Genomic DNA, 18,333 nt, shown 5'->3' with positions numbered 1-18,333 from the left:
CAAAAGATTTTCTGGAGTGTCAGAAGAGTTTTTGTACTCCTAAATAGTGGATGAGCTATTGCAGACTGTTAGGATCATTGAAGTTGTTTAAAATGCATTTGCACTGTGGGTCAATAGTGACCTATATCACAATTTAATTGGTCAAATCAGAATGACTCTAGTTAGTGTCATTTCTTTAAATACTTATCTTCTTCTTCTTTTTTTTTTTTAACTGGCTCTCTTAGGGGAGCTTTTGTAGTAGGAGTTTACCTAGATGTCTTTTTAGGGATGAGATTTGAGTGGCTGTAGACTCAAGCCATTTTATGTTTTTGTTTCTTCTGCGTTGAGTTTGAAACCATTTGTTCAGGTTCCTTCTCATGCTATCAAGCATCCATGACTATAGACTGTGCTGCTCATTAATGAACAAATTAATTAAATCACTTTACAGCCTGACCTGTCCCTCCTCTCCTCCCAGTCCCACCATCATTCCCCCTTTCCCCAAGTAGCCCTCCTTTTCCTCAGTGAAGGGGAGGCCCACAAGTGCTATCAACCTCCCCTGGCATTTCAAGTTGCAGCACGACTAAGAACATCCTTTCCCAATGATGTCTAAGGAGGCTGCCCAGATAGGGAAAAGGGAATCCAAAGGCAGACAGCATAGTGAAGATGGCTCCTATTTCCATTGTTAGGGTACCACATGTTCACCAAACTGCACATCTTCTATTTATGTGTAGTCAACCTATGTATGCTCTTTGATTATGGTTCAGTTTCTGTGAGTCCCCATGGACTCAAGATAGTTGACTTTAGGTTTTCTTGTGGTGTCCTCAACTACCCAGGATCCCACTATCTTTCTTCCCAACCTTCCCCCAAATTCTCTGCTCTCTGCCTATTGTTTGGCTCTGGGTCTCTGCATCTGTTTCCATCAGCTGCTGGAGGAAGACTCAGAAAACACTTATGCTAAAAACCTGTCTGCAAGCATAGCAAAGTATCATTAGTAGTGTCAGAGATTGGCTCTTTCTCCTTTGGGTAGGTCTTATGTTGAGCAGCAAGTTATTTGCTTGCCATTTCTTCAATCTCTAATCCATCTTCATCCTTATACTTTTTGTAGGCAAGATAAATTTTGAGTCAAAGGCTTTAAGGGTGGTTTTGTGTCCCCCTCCCTCCACTGGAAGTCCCACGAGGCTATAGAGGTTGGCAACTTCAGGCTCTTAGAACCTGATGGTACGGGTCTCAGCTAGATTCACCCCCATAGAGTCCAAGGACCCTTCCTTTCCCAGGAATGCCCCCTTCTGCAGAAGAGTGTTAATTCAGAACCTGGCTGTTTTTGTAAGAGATCACATTCAAAGACTTCCTTAGGCTTATATAACCCAGCAGGCAAGAGATCACATCCAAAGGTCTTCTACGTCTGTGTGATCCAGTTGTAATACAAAACATGCCTGTAATCCAGGAGACAGAAGCAAACACATTTGAGTTTAAGGCCAGGCTGGTATAGAGCAAGTATCTAGTAAAAAAAAGTAGAACCATATATGGTGACATAGTTCTTTAATCCTAATTGAAGGTTAAGTTAATTTAAAGAAGGAAGCAGCACCCAGGCTTGATAGTGATATGATTGGGTGGAAGAAGAGGTGATGAATCAGAGAAGATGTGGTAGAATAGGATATGGCCAACTCCCACTAGAGAGAGCCCAGGGAAGCTACTTAAGAGGCTTTTGTACAGAGAGAGGAAGCAGTTTTACCAGGAACCAGACCACAAACAAAATGACATGTCTTTCTCTTGCCAAAAGCTCAATGATGGTTCCTTTACTTTAGGTGTTTTCTTCTGGTAAATTCAAATTAAGCTCTTAGCAAATGAATATTTATAAAAGTGTAGTCTTGAGGGCAAGTAAATACTTAAATAGAAATGGATCAGGGCATAATGCTTTTTACAAACAGTATTGCTGCTGGGCAGTGGTAGCAAACGCCTTTAATCCCAGCACTTAGGGGGCAGAGGCAGACAGATTGCTGTGAGTTCGAGGCCAGTCTGGTCTACAAAGGGAGTCCAGGACAGTCAAGGATACACAGAGAGGCCCTGTGTTGAAAAACAAACAAAAAACCAAACAACAACAAAAGTACTATTGCTACCCAGCACATCTTCCACAGTGGGCAGATGAAAAACACAGTTTTATTAGTCAAGGTTCTCAACATGAGCACAACTGGTAGAGTGGATCTCATTCTGTGTATTTTGAAAGTAAATTTTTTGAATGTCTCACAACTGTGGTCCAGCTAGTTCAACCTTGGCTATCTATCAAAAGAAACATAAAGACTCCAGAACTTGTTTGGTCCATGAGGCTGGATGTCTTAACTGGTGCTCAGTATACTCCAGAAGTCCAAAAATTAGGATGTAAAGACACTAAAGGAATGAAAATTTCCTAGCCTAGACTAATAAAACAGGCAGAGAAAGAAAGCTTCCTTCTACAATATCTTCTTTATATGTGGGTTGACATCCATAGCTGTGGCCCTGATTAAAGATCAATATTATCATCTCAAAAGATCCACATTAAAGAAAGGTCTTTCCTGTTCGAAAGCCTTATTTCAGAAAACTCTCTCCAAAAAGAAAGCCTAGGGTACTATATCGTGAGTCTGGACAAGTTCATATAGAGGTCTGCCTATTCCTACTCATGCTCAACTAGCACATCCACATCTAAAGATGGTCGCAATGTAACCGCAGACAGAGACATTTGCGGCCACTTTAGGGTAAAAATCATGCAAGAACATATATAAATTATAAAAAGAAGGACACACTTGCTTTCATAGAGGACCCGAAAGAGTTCATTTTAACTAGTCCTGTCTGCTCTGACTGAGCCCTGTGACATCACTGTAGAGAATACCATTCCTTCTTTTTTTTTAAACCTTGTTTTTATTTTATGATTACAGGTATTTGCCTGTATATATTTGTCCACAGTGCCTGCAAAGGCCAAGAAGCTCTCAGATGTCCTGGTGCAGAAATTACAGCAGGTTGTTGGCTACCATAGAGCTTCTGGGAAATTCATAGAGCTTCTTCATTACTATCTTTGGTTCTAGTCCCAGGCGTTCTGACACCAACTACTGGCCTCCCTGGCCACCAATCGTGAATGGGGTACAAAGACATGCATTCTGAGGCCGGGCTTGGTGGCGCACGCCTTTAATCCCAGCACTTGGGAGGCAGAGGCAGGCGAATCGCTGTGAGTTCGAGGCCAACCTGGTCTACAAAGTGAATCCAGAACAGCCAAGGCTACACAGAGAAACCTTGTCTCGAAAAACCAAAAAAAAAAAAAAAAGACATGCATTCTGCCAAAACAGGACTCTAACTAGGATTAATGGGTATGGGGAGAGGTTGATGTAAGGTGTGGCCACAAAATTTATATATATTCAAGGATATGAATTGGCCTCCAAAATGCTGCGGTTACTGGCATGCTATCTGAAACTTCTATAAATAAATCAGCTGGTAGCCTGTGTGTCACAGCAGGGAAGCAGCATGATTGCTAGTCTGTCACCTGAACATCATGCCTGGCTCACTCCCTATCCTTGCTGATTCCCTATCTCATCTAAGAGCCCTCTGCTCAGCAGAGACCCACTGACTCTTCTCTCCTTGCTGGAGAAGACACCCTCATCCCCCATGCCCCCTCCCTTCGCACCTCCACTCCACCCTCTACCTGCCACCCCCACCCGCAGCCCTAGCACAACTGTGGGTTTTTGTTTTCTTTTTAATCACCTTTCCACTGAGCATGATGTGTTGATTAACTACAGTGCTCTAAAATGATTATCATCTCTTTCCTGCTTTCCTCCCAGGTTTGTTTCATATCTATCAGGTGAAAGGTAGCTGCAGTTTACCTGACCATAGCATGAAGCCACAAAACAAAAATGTTGTTTCCTAAACTCTCTTTAATTTGGAATCTTTTGTGTATCCTTTGACTTGTGGGACAGACTGATAACTCCACTTCAAAATGAGTAAAGGCTTTGCAAGCTGTGCACCCTGATTCCAGGAAGAAAGGAAATGCCTGAGGGTTTTGCTGGGACCTCAGGCAAGCTCAGAAGTTGGGACCTGGTGGGCTCTGGGGCAAAGGGGGAGGGGCCGGCATCTGAGCTCAGGAGGCCTGAGAGGCTGGTTCTCCCCTGGGGTGAGTGCAAAGGTGGAAATGCAGGGTCTTGGAGAACAAGTAGGAGTGCTACTGAAATGCAAATCTCTCCACATTTAAAAAAAAAAAAAAAAAAAAAAGACTGGTTTTGCAATGGAAGCCTGTTCCAGGAACTACTGTGCTGTGTCCCTTCAGCACACTCTAACCATAGGGAAGTGCTCCTGTCACTCAAGACTCAATGGCCAATCAGGGACTCCAGGAAAGAGAGAAAGCGTGTTTTTCTGGGTACCAAGCTGTAAGTTCCTCTCTGTACTGGAGCGGACTTGAGTGGCCATGTGCGATATGCTCCCAGTGTTTTTGTTGGGTGCTGTGAGGAGAGCTCAGGCAAGGTCAGAAGACACAATATGGTAAGTGCAGAGTCACTGTTCACATTAGGAGGAACAGACAGCTGAGCAGAGGAAACTGGGAATGTATTTGCTGTGTAATCCCTCATCAGCTCCCTGGGGCTGCGAGATAAGCAGCAGCAGATGTGGCCATCTGTGAGGTCCTTTTCGGTCTTAGTAATTTTCTGGACTTCGTGATGGTCTCTGACTAACTGCACTGTGTGGATTACATCTACACAAAGCATTGGGAGCAGGGCCTTGTGAGTAGAAACATCCTTGGCAGGATTACAAACTCAGACCCCTAGTTTCTCTAACTTCTAAAAATCTGTTGTTAGCATGTAACATTTATGTCTAAGATATATTTGAAAGCCCGGCATTAAAGCACACGCCCCAAATGCGAGCACTCAGGAGGCAGGGGGCTTGCTGTGAGTTTAAGGCTGGCCTGGTCTGCAATGTGAGTCCCTGGCAGCCAAGGCTAAACAGAGAAGCAAAGCCTCTAAAGAAACAAACATATATACATATATACATACATATATATATATATACATATATATATATATACATATATATATATGTGTGTGTGTGTGTGTGTGTCTGTATGTATGTGTGTATATATATATACACACACACATATCATGTGTTGGGTAACACTTCAGTATTAAGCTGTGATGTACAAGATGATAATTGATGTTGTCCAGCATTTACCAATGACAGCAAGTAGAATTTACCTGAGGGAGAACTGCGTCTAAAACACCCCACAGAGAAGTTAGCCTGTTAGAGATTAGGATGCTAGGGCACACGTGTTGATTCACCAGGATTGTCAACACATTTGGATCCAAGTCATAGCAGAGGAGACAACTTTGATTTAAAACCAGCCACTTGGCCCATCTTCATCTTCAAAAGAACAGGCCTCTAATAAATTCCTCACTGGGGCATTACAGTGTCACAGCGAACATTAAGGCCTCATGTGCCATAAAGGTCCAGTTTTCTTCTTGAGAAAAGCATAGTTTTGCACAGCTGTTTCACAAACCTAAGAAAATATTTGACAGAGACAGAAACAGCCTGTGGCCTAGGCCTGTGAGCTTCCTCTAAGCTAGGGATGTACTCAGGATAAAATAGGGCTCCTTCTCCAAAGCCAGGAACATGCTTGGGAGAGCTGGCATTGATCTGGGTCCATTGTCCTTGGGGTGAGGGGTCTTCAGCTCCTGAAAACCTAACTGATTCTACCATACAGGCTTGGGTTGATCAGTCCCAAATCCACTCTGGGCTTGGTCAGTAGTTTGTGAGAGACCTGTGTTCCTGATGTGCAGTTTTGTTTTATAAGACTTGTTCCGTGTTTGTGCTATGGTATGATAAATTTCTGATGACTTCATAGAAGCCTCACATATGGTCCATTTGCTCCATGGATGTAGGACACAAGATGCTATTCTTGAGAAGCTTACTTGGCATAAGTCATAGCTTGTGCAAGTCCTCCCCACCTCAGCTCTTCTAGTTTCTACCTTCTCCTTTAATCTTCTCATCTTGTGGGACCTCCAACTCTGGACCTTGTCACTGAAGAATGAGCTGCTTTTTCAGGGCACTCATGTATTTCAGAAATGATTCAGGGATTGTATTTGCTGTGTAATCCCTCATCAGTCTAAGTGGCCAGACTTGCAGTCTCAGACCATATTGAAAATGTTCCAAACATAACCTGGGGCCTGAACTGAAAAGACATAAGAGCTTATGTGGAATGCCAAATCTGTTGGCAGCAGTAGCCAGAACTGAATGCATGCTGTCATTAACAGATTTTTAAAAGTAATCTTTCAATTGTGTGTAGAGTGATTTCTTCCTGAAAAGGCACGATAATTCTAGGACAGCTGTATTTTTATTCTTTTGGAAAATGTTTCTGAGACCAACTCTGTTGACTCAGGTTGCTTGGATACCAACCTGTTGCTCCCCAGGGCAGTGACCTTGTTTTTCTCTTGATGAAAAATTCTAAATTCCCTAGATAAAAGACTATACCACAACAGTGTTTTAAAATTACTCATTTGAAGCTGAGCTCGGTGGCCACACCTTTAATCCCAGCACTTAAGAGGCAGAAGCAGGTGGATCCCTGTGAGTTAAAGGCCAGCCTGGTCTACAAAGTGAGTCTAGGACAGTCTCGAAAACACAGACAAACATAATTACTCTTTTGAGCAATGTAATGAACTGGCCATTTTAGAAACATGTGCAGCATGGCTTCTGCTGTCATACTGGAAGAGGAGGTCTGTAGAAAGTGCCCCGTGAAACTGGGTAGACCATGGCTAGATCACAGACTAATGATTGAGACATTCAGCTCCAGGGGTCCCCATTGTGAGGAAAGACTTGATTCTAGCAGGGTGTCAGAATTTGTAATTTCCCATCATGTATTAATTCATGCATGTGAATAAAAGCAGATCACACGTTTGGTTACCTTTTACTTAGGTTAGCTCTAGTCAGTAAATATTACAATTTAGATTAAGGAGCCATTGTCTGTAGCTCTGTGTGTCAGGTTGCAGATCTCAGAGGCTAACATTGCAGATAGGGGCAATGCCATTCCCTCTACCAGAGAAGTTTCTACTCTTTTTAAAAATCAGTCAGCGTTTGTGTTTTTCAAATTATATTTATCTTTCTAAAAAGGCAATGGATGGTATTTTTAGAATTCACTTTTTTATGCATCACTGTTCTAATCTTTTATTTGTTTCTGCTCATGCCAATGTTTCCCAGTAATCAAAATATTCATTCTTTTTCTCAAAGGCTTTCATATTCTTTTCTGTTAGGGTAACATCTCCTGTAGGTCACCCTTTCTTCATGCTGTGTAGTTAAGACTTTATTGAGCACCTAACCCTCTCATTCCCACTGTCAGGAAGACAGTCCTTCAATTCCTTACAGGCAAGGCTCTAAGTAGTAACTCAGGAGAAAGAGGCACCAGTGAATGATTGTCCTTGAACTTCCTTGGATTTGGGGGGAAGTTACAAATAAAGGGGACCTGTGTAAGAATTGTTTTCCCTGACCAACTTTGAAGTGATGTAGTCATAGCACAGAAATGGATGGGGAGTCCCACAAGGGGTGGCCCTCAGAGAAGCTGAAGACCAGAAGAGAGGTCTCCTGGGGAAAGTTATAGAGTGGGGCAAAGGGGCAGAACTTGAAGCAGCAGGGTTTGGCTGCTAGAACTCCTCAGGCAGGGCCCTGGACAGTTCCTGCCAAGTCTACAAAGCTTACAAAATTTACAAAGGGAGCTCATGGCAAGGAAGGTTTTCTCTGCCATTTGAGTTGGCAAGAAGAACCAGCACAGGGGGAGTGCTGGACAGAGACTTCTTTGATTTTGAGTTGACAGTAATCCTGTAGTTCTTGTTTAAAGGACATTGTTATATTTCAACATTGTCCTTTGTGCCTGCTTTAATCAGTGGTGCCATCTATGTTGTGTGATTTTAGTAATTATAATCTACTTATATTGCTGTTTCTCTAGAGAATGATAGAGCTTCCCCGATTGTTGTCTTCTGAAATTTTAATATGTTATAAGTTCCTAATTTGGAGGACTTTCTGTGGAGAAACTATTTTACTTTCGTCTTCTTGCTTCTAAAGACCTGCTTCTTCTCATTTCTTAGCAAATCTGCATTTCCCAGTTAGTGCAATCATCAGTGTTTGGTGTCTTGCTACTTAAATGACTGATGTGGTTAACAAGTTTATTTGAGTGTTTAAAGCCTTCTCATGTTTTATTGTGTCTGTGTTCAAATGGATTTGGGTACTGGACATTTCTGAGCCTCAAGTGATGGTGTGGCCTCATCAGAATGGCTGGTTGCTATGTTTGTTAGAGATTGTGGTGATTGTTGACTGCTGTGGGGACGCTTTTCCATTGAGGTTGAAAATATCCCCAAGTAGGTGTGACTCACTGGATAAGAGAATTAGCTGAGCATCAGACAGTGACAAAGCAAGAGACCAAGCCAGGAAACAATGTTTATTAATTGTTTTGGCTTCATTTTCTAGCTTGAGATTCTGCCTGTAGTTCTAAAAACGATGGAGTGTGTTCTGACAGGGCCAAACATGTAAACCTATTCATGACCTAAGATGCTTTTGGTTAGAGGATTTAGTCACAACAGCCAAGTAGTAAGGAGAAATTTATTTAAATGGTGCACAACAAGTTATTTTAATGCTGGATACAACCTGGAATATTCTCTTTTGGAGGAAGGTGGAAAAGTAAGGACATGAATAACAAAAGGCATAGAGAGCTGTACAAAAAGAGATTACTCAGCTGGTTTTGTAGGTCCTGGAAGAGAGTAATGCAGAGAGTGTTGAGAGTATTACAGGCAGAGGCAGTTGAGGTCATAGGATTTCACTGTAAAATGTACTCCATGAAAAAATTAATCTAGATCTCATTTGTGTGATATTTTGGCCCAGAACCTTTTATTCTGCCCATGCCTAGAGGAATTGAATAGGGCACAATTTATGAATAAAGGCCAGATTTCTTAGATGGAATATTGAATCACTTGGGTGGTTATTGCTAGTGACTTATTCAGGACTACAGTGAAAAAATCAACAGGAGGAGTAGAAATAAATGCAAAGTCTGTGTGTAGAGAGAAAGAGCACTAGGTAGTTTCAGATGGCAGCCACCTGAAGGAACAGATGTAGAGATTTTAAGAATATTATCATCATTCAAAAAAAGGCCTTTGTTCTGCTTTTTAAGCCCAAGAAAGTGCCCTAAGTAAATGCTCCCTCAGGCTAAACCTAATGGAAACAGTAGGCAAAGTGATTTCTAGACCCAGGAAGGAACTTCCTATAAAACCTTCTACACTTGTGGCCCAACTTGAAAAGGATTCAAATGAGAAGCCAAACTTGACAATATCATCTATATGTGCTGATTCCGGAAACAAAAATTATGCAAAATTTCATGTTATGGATCCCTCCTCTGTGGTTTTAGTTCAGCACTGTTCCACCTGTCTGTGCTTGGCAAAGTGAGAATACTGTGAAATTTATAGCATGAAGCTCTGAGTATGAAGCCTGAGTTGCATTTTGATAGGGCAAGAAGTTCAGATACCTAAGCTATGAGAAAGCTGCCCAGGGAACATGCACATAGGAATTGGAAGGACCTAACTGAGAAATATGTGAGATCTTCAGGGATAGGGCCATCTAAGTCCTTGGAAACCAAAGCCCTATGTCTCTGAGAAAGAGCAGCAGGAGTTGGTGTTTGCTCTGTTGGGTTTCCTGCCTTGGTCCATTCTTCTCTCACTATGTACACATTCCTTTCTATTGGAATGGGAAAGAGTTTTCTGTGCCATTGTATGTTAGAAGGATATAACTTGTTTTCTGATTTTACAAAATGTGGAGGTCAACAGATTGCCTTGCGTGTCCAAAGAATCTTTGGACATTTGAACAGTGTATGTGCTGTTGCAGACCATTAGAATCATTGAATTTAGACTAAATATATTTTAATCGTGGGATGACCAAATAAAAAATCTCTCAGGTAGAAGGTTGTCTTTGAGCACTTGTTTCCCATTTGTGGCATTCTTTGGGGAGTATTATGGAAGGTTTTCTAAGAGGAGCCTTTCTAGATTCTTCAGTGAGGATGGGATTTGAGTGTCTATAGACTCAACCCTTTTCCTGTTCCTGTGTCTCCTGTGTTGTGGTTGGAACTGACCAGTCAGCTTCCTTCTCGTGCTGTCTTTCCCTCATTAGTATACACTCCATCCCTATTTCATAGAAGATGCAGTAGAAGCTATTCAATGCTAAGCTTTTTTGCTAGCTGTTTTTATAGTTTGAATTAGTTTTTCTTTTAACTGCTTTTGTTTTTCGTTTTCGAATTTGAATTTGAAGAAAATGTTTTTCTGTGTAGCTCCTGCATCATGAAAGTAGGCTAATATACCAAGCCGACTTTTACCTTAGTGACCCATCTTACTCTGGCTACACAGTGCTGAGATTTAATGTGTGCCAAAATACCTAGCTTTTTTCCTCTTTATATTGTGAGCTGATGGGCTTGGGATGTAGTATTTGCATGTATGCTTGCACGTAAATGTGCTGTTGTGCATATTTTCATCCACATATTGAATTGTAAAGTTGGAAGAGAATATCTTTTATTCCTCAGGATAGCATGTGTTCCTGACATTAAACTACGTGAGCTTTCTGAGTCACTGGATTGTAGTTGTCTGCAATTCTACCTCTCCTGCCCTATGTTGCTCATTTATTATCAACATCAATATTGCTAATATTTTCCTCTCTCAATTTTTAACTTCTTTTTTTTTTTTTTAAGATTTATTTATTTATTATATATACAGTGTTTGGCTTGCATGTGTGTCTGCATGCCAGAAGAGGGCACCAGATCTCATTATAGATAGTTGTGAGCCACCATGTGGTTGCTGGGAATTGAACTCGGGACCTTTGGAAGAGCAGGCAGTGCTCTTAACCTCTGAGCCATCTCTCCAGCCCCATTTTTAACTTCTTAAACATACATTTTCTATTAGTACGATCTCATGAATGGTACCGTTTAAATTGGGGCATTTCAAGTCTGGAAGATGATACAGACCTGGAGTGAATGCCTGATACTTTGTAGGAACTTCAGTAAAGACCAGATAGTTCTTTTATCTATTTTTTTTTTTTGGTTGGGTTGTGTGTTCTGCACAGGATTCAGGGTCTTAATATGTGTTGGAAGGGCCCTGCTGTTTGAGGCTGCCGTCCTCCCAGTCCGGATAGCCTTTCTGAAGTCGGTGTGAGGTGCAGGCCTCCCTCTCTCCAGCTGGGCCTCCAGCTCTCTGCCTTACTCCACCTAGAGAGTGTCTTTAGACATAGATGCCCCGAATCGTATTTGATATATGGCCCTTGACAAAGCTCCCTGCTAGCTCTCCCCTCCCTGCACCTATTGGATAATTAGGCACTGTGTTCCTGTTCATATGATAGGAGCCTATTGTCAAATGTAAAATAAGCATCCTAAAAGTGCCTGCTTTCAACCAATTCTGTACACCTATTGTGGAAGCTCCTCACCCACTCCTGAAGATCTACATAGCCTTTGTTCTCGCTGACTGTGTTGACCTAGCTCCTGAAGTGGTTGCCCGAGTATTTAATCGCCATTGTTGTTTTGGCCGTCCAGGCCCTACCTCTTGTCTTCTGATCCTCTTGCCTTGGTGGGATGGTGGCCAAACCTCACCACCCAAGGGAGAGGAGAACCACAATTTATACCTCTTGCTGTCCTGGAATTCATTGCATAGACGTGGCTTGCAATCAAATCATGAGATACTCCTATCTCAGCTTCTTGACTTCTGAGATTAACATCATGAAAAAATACACTCAGTTTAAAAATCATTTTTATCATTAGTAATTGTTATACAGTTTCTCTGACATGAGGCCAGGACTTGTGAACTCTTTCTCTACCTCCCCATCACTCTCTGATGATTGGCGTTTATCTTGCAAGGCTATATCCTATTCAAGGGATGAGGAATGACAGACATGGACCTCAGTATTCAGGATCCTTATAAAATGACTTGGTTACATTAGAACATCTGTATCAGGAAATTAGTGGTGGAAGCCTCAGAATTATATGAATATATTGTCGATAAAGGACACAGTTACACTGTCATCACTATCATGCTTTCTCTTGCACCCCTGTATGAGATATTATAGGATGCAGTGACGTATGATGATGTGCATGTGAAATTCCCTCAGGAAGAGTGGGCTTTGCTGGATCCTGCCCCGAAGAGTCTCTACAGAGAGGTGATGCTGGAGACCTACAGGAACCTCACTGCCATAGGTAGGACTGTGAATTTTATGTGGCTTTTTAAAATCTAGTGACAACTGTTTCTCTGTTGCTGTTATTTGTTATTGTAATGCCAACTGAAAATGAGGATGAATCAGATGAATAAATCAGTCAGATGTCTGAGGTTAACTGAAGGGTAACTTGATTTTTGCCTAATTTCCAATAATATATCATGCATTTTCTGGTCCTGTATTTTAGGTTACACTTGGGAAGCCCATAACATTGAAGAGAATCTTCACAGATCTACAAGATCTAGAAGGTAATTTTCATGTGCAAGTTGATACAAATATGCCTCTGAGTGACTTTTAGTGCATCCTTTAAGTTCTAAGGAAAAGCGAGAGCGTAAATACTCACTGTTTGAAGTGTATCGATGATTATTAAAATCTGACAAAGACGTGTTCCTCAAAATCAGGTATCTGATTTATTTTTATAATTCATTTCTCTGAGAAAGAAGATAAGAAAACAATGCATTAACAGATTTCACCATTTGAATCATAGTGAGCTAGAGTGTAGAACTGCTAATCTCTTTAGTCTCATACTACTTAGATACTGCAGAAGATGTATACATTAACCTTCTAATGAACAAATAGTCATAATAAAGCTCATGTTCCTACTATATTTGCAGTAACATTGCTAAGTTTAGTAGGAAGAGCAGTTTGTGAAAGTAAAGGAAGTTATTCTGGAGAAACTTTTATCCTTACACAATATTTCAATGAGAAAAACAAAAAATGAGACTGTGAATATAGGGTAAAGTTTTTCATTTGTTATCTTCTTTAATAGATATGTCATTTATCACAATGAATACAAGCTCTGTCAGCATAGGAACATTGAAGAAAGCAATAAAACACTCTCTAACCCGGAAGAATTAGAAGATTTGTAGTAGTGCCCTGTACGTGTAGACTTTCTGAATGTAATAGTGTGTACAATTAATGGCTTTTCCAATTTTATTGTCAATACATCCACAAACTCACACTACAGAAAAACTTCCATGAATACTACCTATGTGGATTACCTCTGTTTGCTGTGGTTCACTTTGCAATTGTAGTATGACTCACATGATAGGAAAAATTTTAATGCAACCAGAGTGGTAAATCGGACTTCTCCCAGTTGTCTTCCAATTTGTGAACAACCCTCTTCTATACTAAAAGGATGCTTTAAATGTGGTCCATGGAATACATGATCTTACAATCACAGGGCTTTTCAAAGACGCAAAATAACACCTGAAGAAGGAAGGAAAAATGAAAGTCAATAAACTGATATTACGATGAGATCTGATTACTTTTACAATCAGACTAAAATATAAAATTAATTTGCAGAGATAAAAAGATTCTCAGTGTCCCATTTGTCTTTGCAGGAATGAAAGAAGATACTAGAGGAAAACCCTCTCAATTTACTCAGTGTGGCAAATGTTTATCATATCAAAGTCAGCCTCAAAGGCAAGAAATAATTCCTTCTGGAGAGAAAACATATGAAGATATTCAGTATGGTGAAGCCTTTGTAAGTCACAGTAGTCTCCAAATTCATAAAAGAATAGAAACTAGAGAGAAACCCTATGAATGTAAACAATGTTTTATGGTCTTTGACCATCAAAGTTATCTTCAAATTCATGAGAAAATTCATACTGGAGAGAAATCTTATGAATGTAATCAGTGTGGTAAAGCCTTTACACAGAAAAGTTCTCTTCAAAGGCATGAAAGAATTCATAAAGGAGAGAAACCTTATGAATGTAATCAATGTGGTAAAGCCTTTGCATGGCAGAATCGTCTTCAAATGCATAAAAGAATTCATACGGGAGAGAAACCTTATGAATGTAATCAATGTGGTAAAGCCTTTGCATGGCATAGTTATCTTCATGTTCATAAAAAAATTCATACAGGAGAGAAGCCTTATGAGTGTAGTAAATGTGGTAAAGCCTTTGCACGGCAAAGTTATCTTCAAATGCATGAAAGAATCCATACAGGAGCGAAACCTTATGACTGTAATCAATGTGGTAAAACCTTTGCATGGCACATTTCTCTTCAAAGGCATGAAAGAATTCATACAGGAGAGAAACCTTATGAATGTAATCAATGTGGTAAAACCTTTACACAGCAGAGTTCACTTCAAACGCATGAAAGAATTCATACAGGAGCAAAACCTTATGAATGTAGTCAGTGTGGTAAAGCTTTTGCAAGGCATAGGTCTCTTCAAAAGCATAAAAGAATTCATACAGGAGAGAAACCTTATGAATGTAATCAATGTGGTAAAGCCTTTGCATGGCATAGTTATCTTCATGTTCATAAAAAAATTCATACAGGAGAGAAGCCTTATGAGTGTAATAAATGTGGTAAAGCCTTTACACAGCACAGTTCACTTCAAACTCATGAAAGAATTCATACAGGAGCAAAACCTTATGAATGTAATCAATGTGGTAAAGCCTTTGCATGGCACAATAATCTTCAAAGGCATGGAAGAATTCATACAAGATAGAAGCCTTATGAATATAATTAATGTTGTAAAGCCTTTGAATATCACAATTTTCTTCAGAGCCATTAAAGAATTCATACAGTACAGAAACGTCATGATTATAATGACTGTGCTAAAGCCTTTGAATGTCGTGTCATCTTCAAAGGCATGAACGTATTCACCCATTAGAGAATCTTTATTAATGTTTTTCATATTTTGAAGTCTTTACATGCCTTTACATACTAGAGAGAAATTCTGTGAATGTAATTAATATAAGATAGCCTAGCAGTTAATAGTATCTCACAGACTTGATCTATGAAGCAGGAAATTTGAAGAACTGTCCCACCTAGTCTCTGCAGAGTTGGACATCGATTTTCCAGTGTCATGCTTGTTCACCATTTTGATAGTCAATGTGCTCTCAACAGTAAAGAACAGTTGTTTAATTCAGTGGCTATTTTGCCACAGTTGTTTCATAGACGTCCATCAGCTTAATTGAAGTATACTGGATGTGCAGCCCGAAGTAGCTGTGTCTCTCTGTCAGGAAAGGCCTTTCTTATTGAGTAGCATATTCTGTAAATCTCTGAAGTGCTTGAAGTCCATCTATGTATTTCCCATAGTGAATAACCATGCCTGGCTATCTATGTATGTATACTGAACAATCAATTTATCTATCTCAGTTTATCTAAGTAGATAAACATTGCTTGTTTCTAGCTATGCACAACCTGCTTAACCTTGAGAACATATACAAGAGACTAAATAAATCTTTTCCTGCAAATAACTAAACTAGTGTATAATAAGACTACAAGTAAGATTTCTACGTGAGTAACTACTGACTTCCATCTCCAACCATCCTGAGCAGCTTGCAAGAGTTTGCGTTCATAAGACTAGAACTATATCAAATGGGAGAAAGGAGTAGGTGCACAACACTTCAACAGTAACGACATGCTGTTGATTATACTGCACCAACAGTGAAAGACCTTTACAAGTGTGTATAATCCTTTAAGCATTGCTATTGTCTTAACTCACCACATTGTTCTCCTGGGTCACCTAGTTTGTCTTCAACAAATGAGCATTTAGGTTTTTTTTTTAAATTTAGGTCACCTTGAATATAACGCAATGAACATGAGAATTCTGAAACCTCTAAAACTAATTTAAAGTGCATTGAAACTATACTCAGGAGATTTCAGGTATCCATAGCAATTCTGTCATTTTATGAGAATTTGAGAATGCTGCAAGAAGACCAGCAGAGCCAACTCGCCTAGATCCATGTGGACTTACAGAGATGGAAGCACCAACCAAAGAGCACACATGGACTGGACCTAGACTCCTGCACATATGTAACCCATAGGCAGTGTGATCATCATATGGGTCCACTAATAATTTGAGTAGGTGCTATCATGGACATGGACTGTGTTGAATGCTTTCAATCAGTTTGCCCTAGCCAGACTGCCTTGCCTGACCTCAGGGATGAGTGGGAGTTCAGTTCTGATGAGACTTGAAGTGCTGGTACTGGTTTGAGAGTGCTTGTAGGCGTGCTTCCCATTTTCTGAAGGGATAGAGTGGACAGGGTGGGAGGGAGGGAATGGGAGGAGAGGAGGGAGAGGGCTACGATCAGGATGTGAAGCAAATATATAAATTAAAAGAAAATTAATAAAGGATTCTGAATACTGTGTAAGACCTGGAGGTTTGGTTCTACTTCCTGGAGCCCAGTGAGACACAAGAGTCCAGTCCAATGCAAACAGCAAGGGATGTTTTATTGATCCTTCATGACATGGCCTACCAAGTTCTATTGAGCTGGAGACCCCAAATAAGCAAAGCTTGGGTCTTTCATACCCTTACAGAAGCTGAATTGGCAGTTCAGCAGAGTTGTTGGACCATGACTTGTTCTTAAGAATGCCCTTTAAAATGATTGGATACTATTTATGTTATCACTGAGGTAGCAAGAGCTCAGCTTGGGACATCACGTGCTGTCAGGTGTTTGGGACAGGTATGAGGGTGTGGTTTTTCTCAGAAAGTATAGAACAGCCCTGAGGCCATCTCAGAAAGTACTTAGTGGCCTGGGCTGGAAAATAACTTTCTCTATGTCTTCAACTGTAAACACACAGAAACATGGATAAAATGAGTGTGTGTGGAGAACACAGTTCACTCTATTTATTGTGGTAATGGAGGTGAGTGTGTGTAGGTAATATATACAAAGGCATCAGAATTAATGCACTAAAGATGTGCAATTTTATACCAACGACAACAATGCAATATGGTTTTAACTAATTATTCTTGCTATCTATTCTCTTCCAGAGAGGCTCCATGCTCTAGAGCTCTCTCAAAATGTGAGCAGAAAGGTAGTTCTATGGCCCTACAGCCCTCATGCCCCCTTGTGGTTGCAGGCAAACTCAGCCACACTGAATCCCACAAAGAAAACAATGTTGTAGAATAATTTATGTCTGCTACCTGCCAGATGTATTATGTCACAAGATGTGGAAACTGCCCTGTCTATATACCTTGCGCAGCTGAGAACCCTCTGCATCTCAGAAACTCCATTTGTACCCTGAAAATGAATTTCCATGAATCATGCCATTGTGGCTGGTGGTATTGGAAAAAAAAAGATTATCAAGTATTGCTGAAATATAATCTCCATCAATTACTTTCTATCAGTATCTACAGTATTTATATAATTTCACACAAAAATTGACTGTAGAATGTCAGGTTCAGTACTTCTAGAAAGTAGACCTTCAGTTTTCCAGTCTGTCTTCCTACAGCACATGAAAACCAATGCCTGTATGTGTACCCTAGAGAGTATAAGCTCCACAGCTTTCCACTGCTTGGGCTTCAAAGCTGAGGCATCTAAAGGGAATCCACACTCAAGAAATTCAGAGGCCAAAGACCTAGGCCCAGATCACCACAGAGACCAACACATTCACAGTGTGAACCACTCTCCATCTCAGTCCCAGCAGATCAGACTCTGACATACCACTACACTTTCTCCTCCTGGCCATGAGGCAGCTGCCTTCACAGTCGCCATGGCATGGCATGTGGTACTCCTCACAGTTCCCTACAGCTGCATCAGAGAAGAATCCTGGAAAAAACATGTAAGCTACCTTCCTCTCAGGCCCCTCTTTCCTAAACCTGCCCAGAGTCCCTCTTTAGCTCAGAAATTCTATCTTGGCCTTTGGAAGGTAGCAGTTCCTCTACTGGGGGATCAGAGGTCAAATACCTCAGACAGTTGGAGCCTCCCAGCTCCACCCTTGCTCCCTAGGGCCAGACAGAGCACTACTCTGGGGAATTTGTTTTTAAAGACTTTTCCAATCTCCCAGAACACTTCTTGTTTCTTTTTCAAGGCACATATACCTTTGTTTACATATGATGTTACACACTCAATATGCAGCACAGCCATTTCTATTTCCTAGCTTGGAAGTCCTACATCTGAAGCTCAGTCACATTCAAAGAGTAACAAAGCAAAAAAGTGAATTTGAATGTAAAGTAAAGTGGAAAGGAAATAGCTGTTCCTATGCATGGTGGAGTAAGATATTTATGGATATGAGCCAGAGACACCGGCGAGGGGGAGGGGGTCATAGGAGAGTATCCAGCGTGTATATGCCCATGAACCATATGACGAAATGAAGAAGGGGAGAACCATGAGGAAGACCTAGAAGTCAGGGTTGTAAATGATAAAGGAAAAGCACCAGGTAACCCAAATGATT

General features: G+C 40.7%; 4 protein-coding genes across 9 annotated transcripts in view; 3 read left to right on the top strand and 1 right to left on the bottom strand.

Moving 5' to 3' along the window:
* Positions 1 to 18,333, bottom strand: part of LOC311587536 (uncharacterized protein) — a 304,514-nt gene that overhangs the window by 173,989 nt on the left and 112,192 nt on the right. The gene's annotated exons all lie outside the window — the stretch shown is intronic.
* The window catches only part of LOC311587538 (uncharacterized protein), a 106,346-nt gene that overhangs the window by 53,113 nt on the left and 34,900 nt on the right, over positions 1 to 18,333 (top strand). The gene's annotated exons all lie outside the window — the stretch shown is intronic.
* LOC311587562 (zinc finger protein 120-like) lies at positions 4,165 to 13,540 on the top strand. Its single transcript, XM_084764528.1, has 4 exons — positions 4,165 to 4,476; positions 12,058 to 12,184; positions 12,389 to 12,449; positions 12,971 to 13,540. Exons 1-4 carry the CDS (start codon positions 4,474 to 4,476, stop codon positions 13,068 to 13,070), a joined length of 291 nt encoding a protein of 96 aa, XP_084620654.1. The 5' UTR covers positions 4,165 to 4,473; the 3' UTR covers positions 13,071 to 13,540.
* On the top strand, positions 13,547 to 15,160 carry LOC311586303 (uncharacterized protein; the record flags this gene model as incomplete). The annotated part of the gene is made up of 1 exon (XM_084762273.1): positions 13,547 to 15,160. One exon carries the CDS (start codon positions 13,547 to 13,549, stop codon positions 14,657 to 14,659), a length of 1,113 nt encoding a protein of 370 aa, XP_084618399.1. The 3' UTR covers positions 14,660 to 15,160.

The sequence above is a fragment of the Acomys minous genome (genome assembly GCF_964271855.1).
Source record: "Acomys minous genome assembly, chromosome: 16".
NCBI classification, from domain to species: Eukaryota; Metazoa; Chordata; class Mammalia; order Rodentia; family Muridae; genus Acomys; species Acomys minous.
Note: the sequence above shows the minus strand (reverse complement) of the source record. Positions and strands in the feature narration are given on the sequence as shown.

What these genes read in the sequence shown, in the direction of transcription:
- LOC311587562 (XM_084764528.1), top strand. An exon ending in CAGGAACCTCACTGCCATAG is followed by an intron (nt 12,185 to 12,388) that starts GTAGGACTGTGA and finishes CCTGTATTTTAG; the next exon opens with GTTACACTTGGGAAGCCCAT. An exon ending in AGATCTACAAGATCTAGAAG is followed by an intron (nt 12,450 to 12,970) that starts GTAATTTTCATG and finishes CTTCTTTAATAG; the next exon opens with ATATGTCATTTATCACAATG.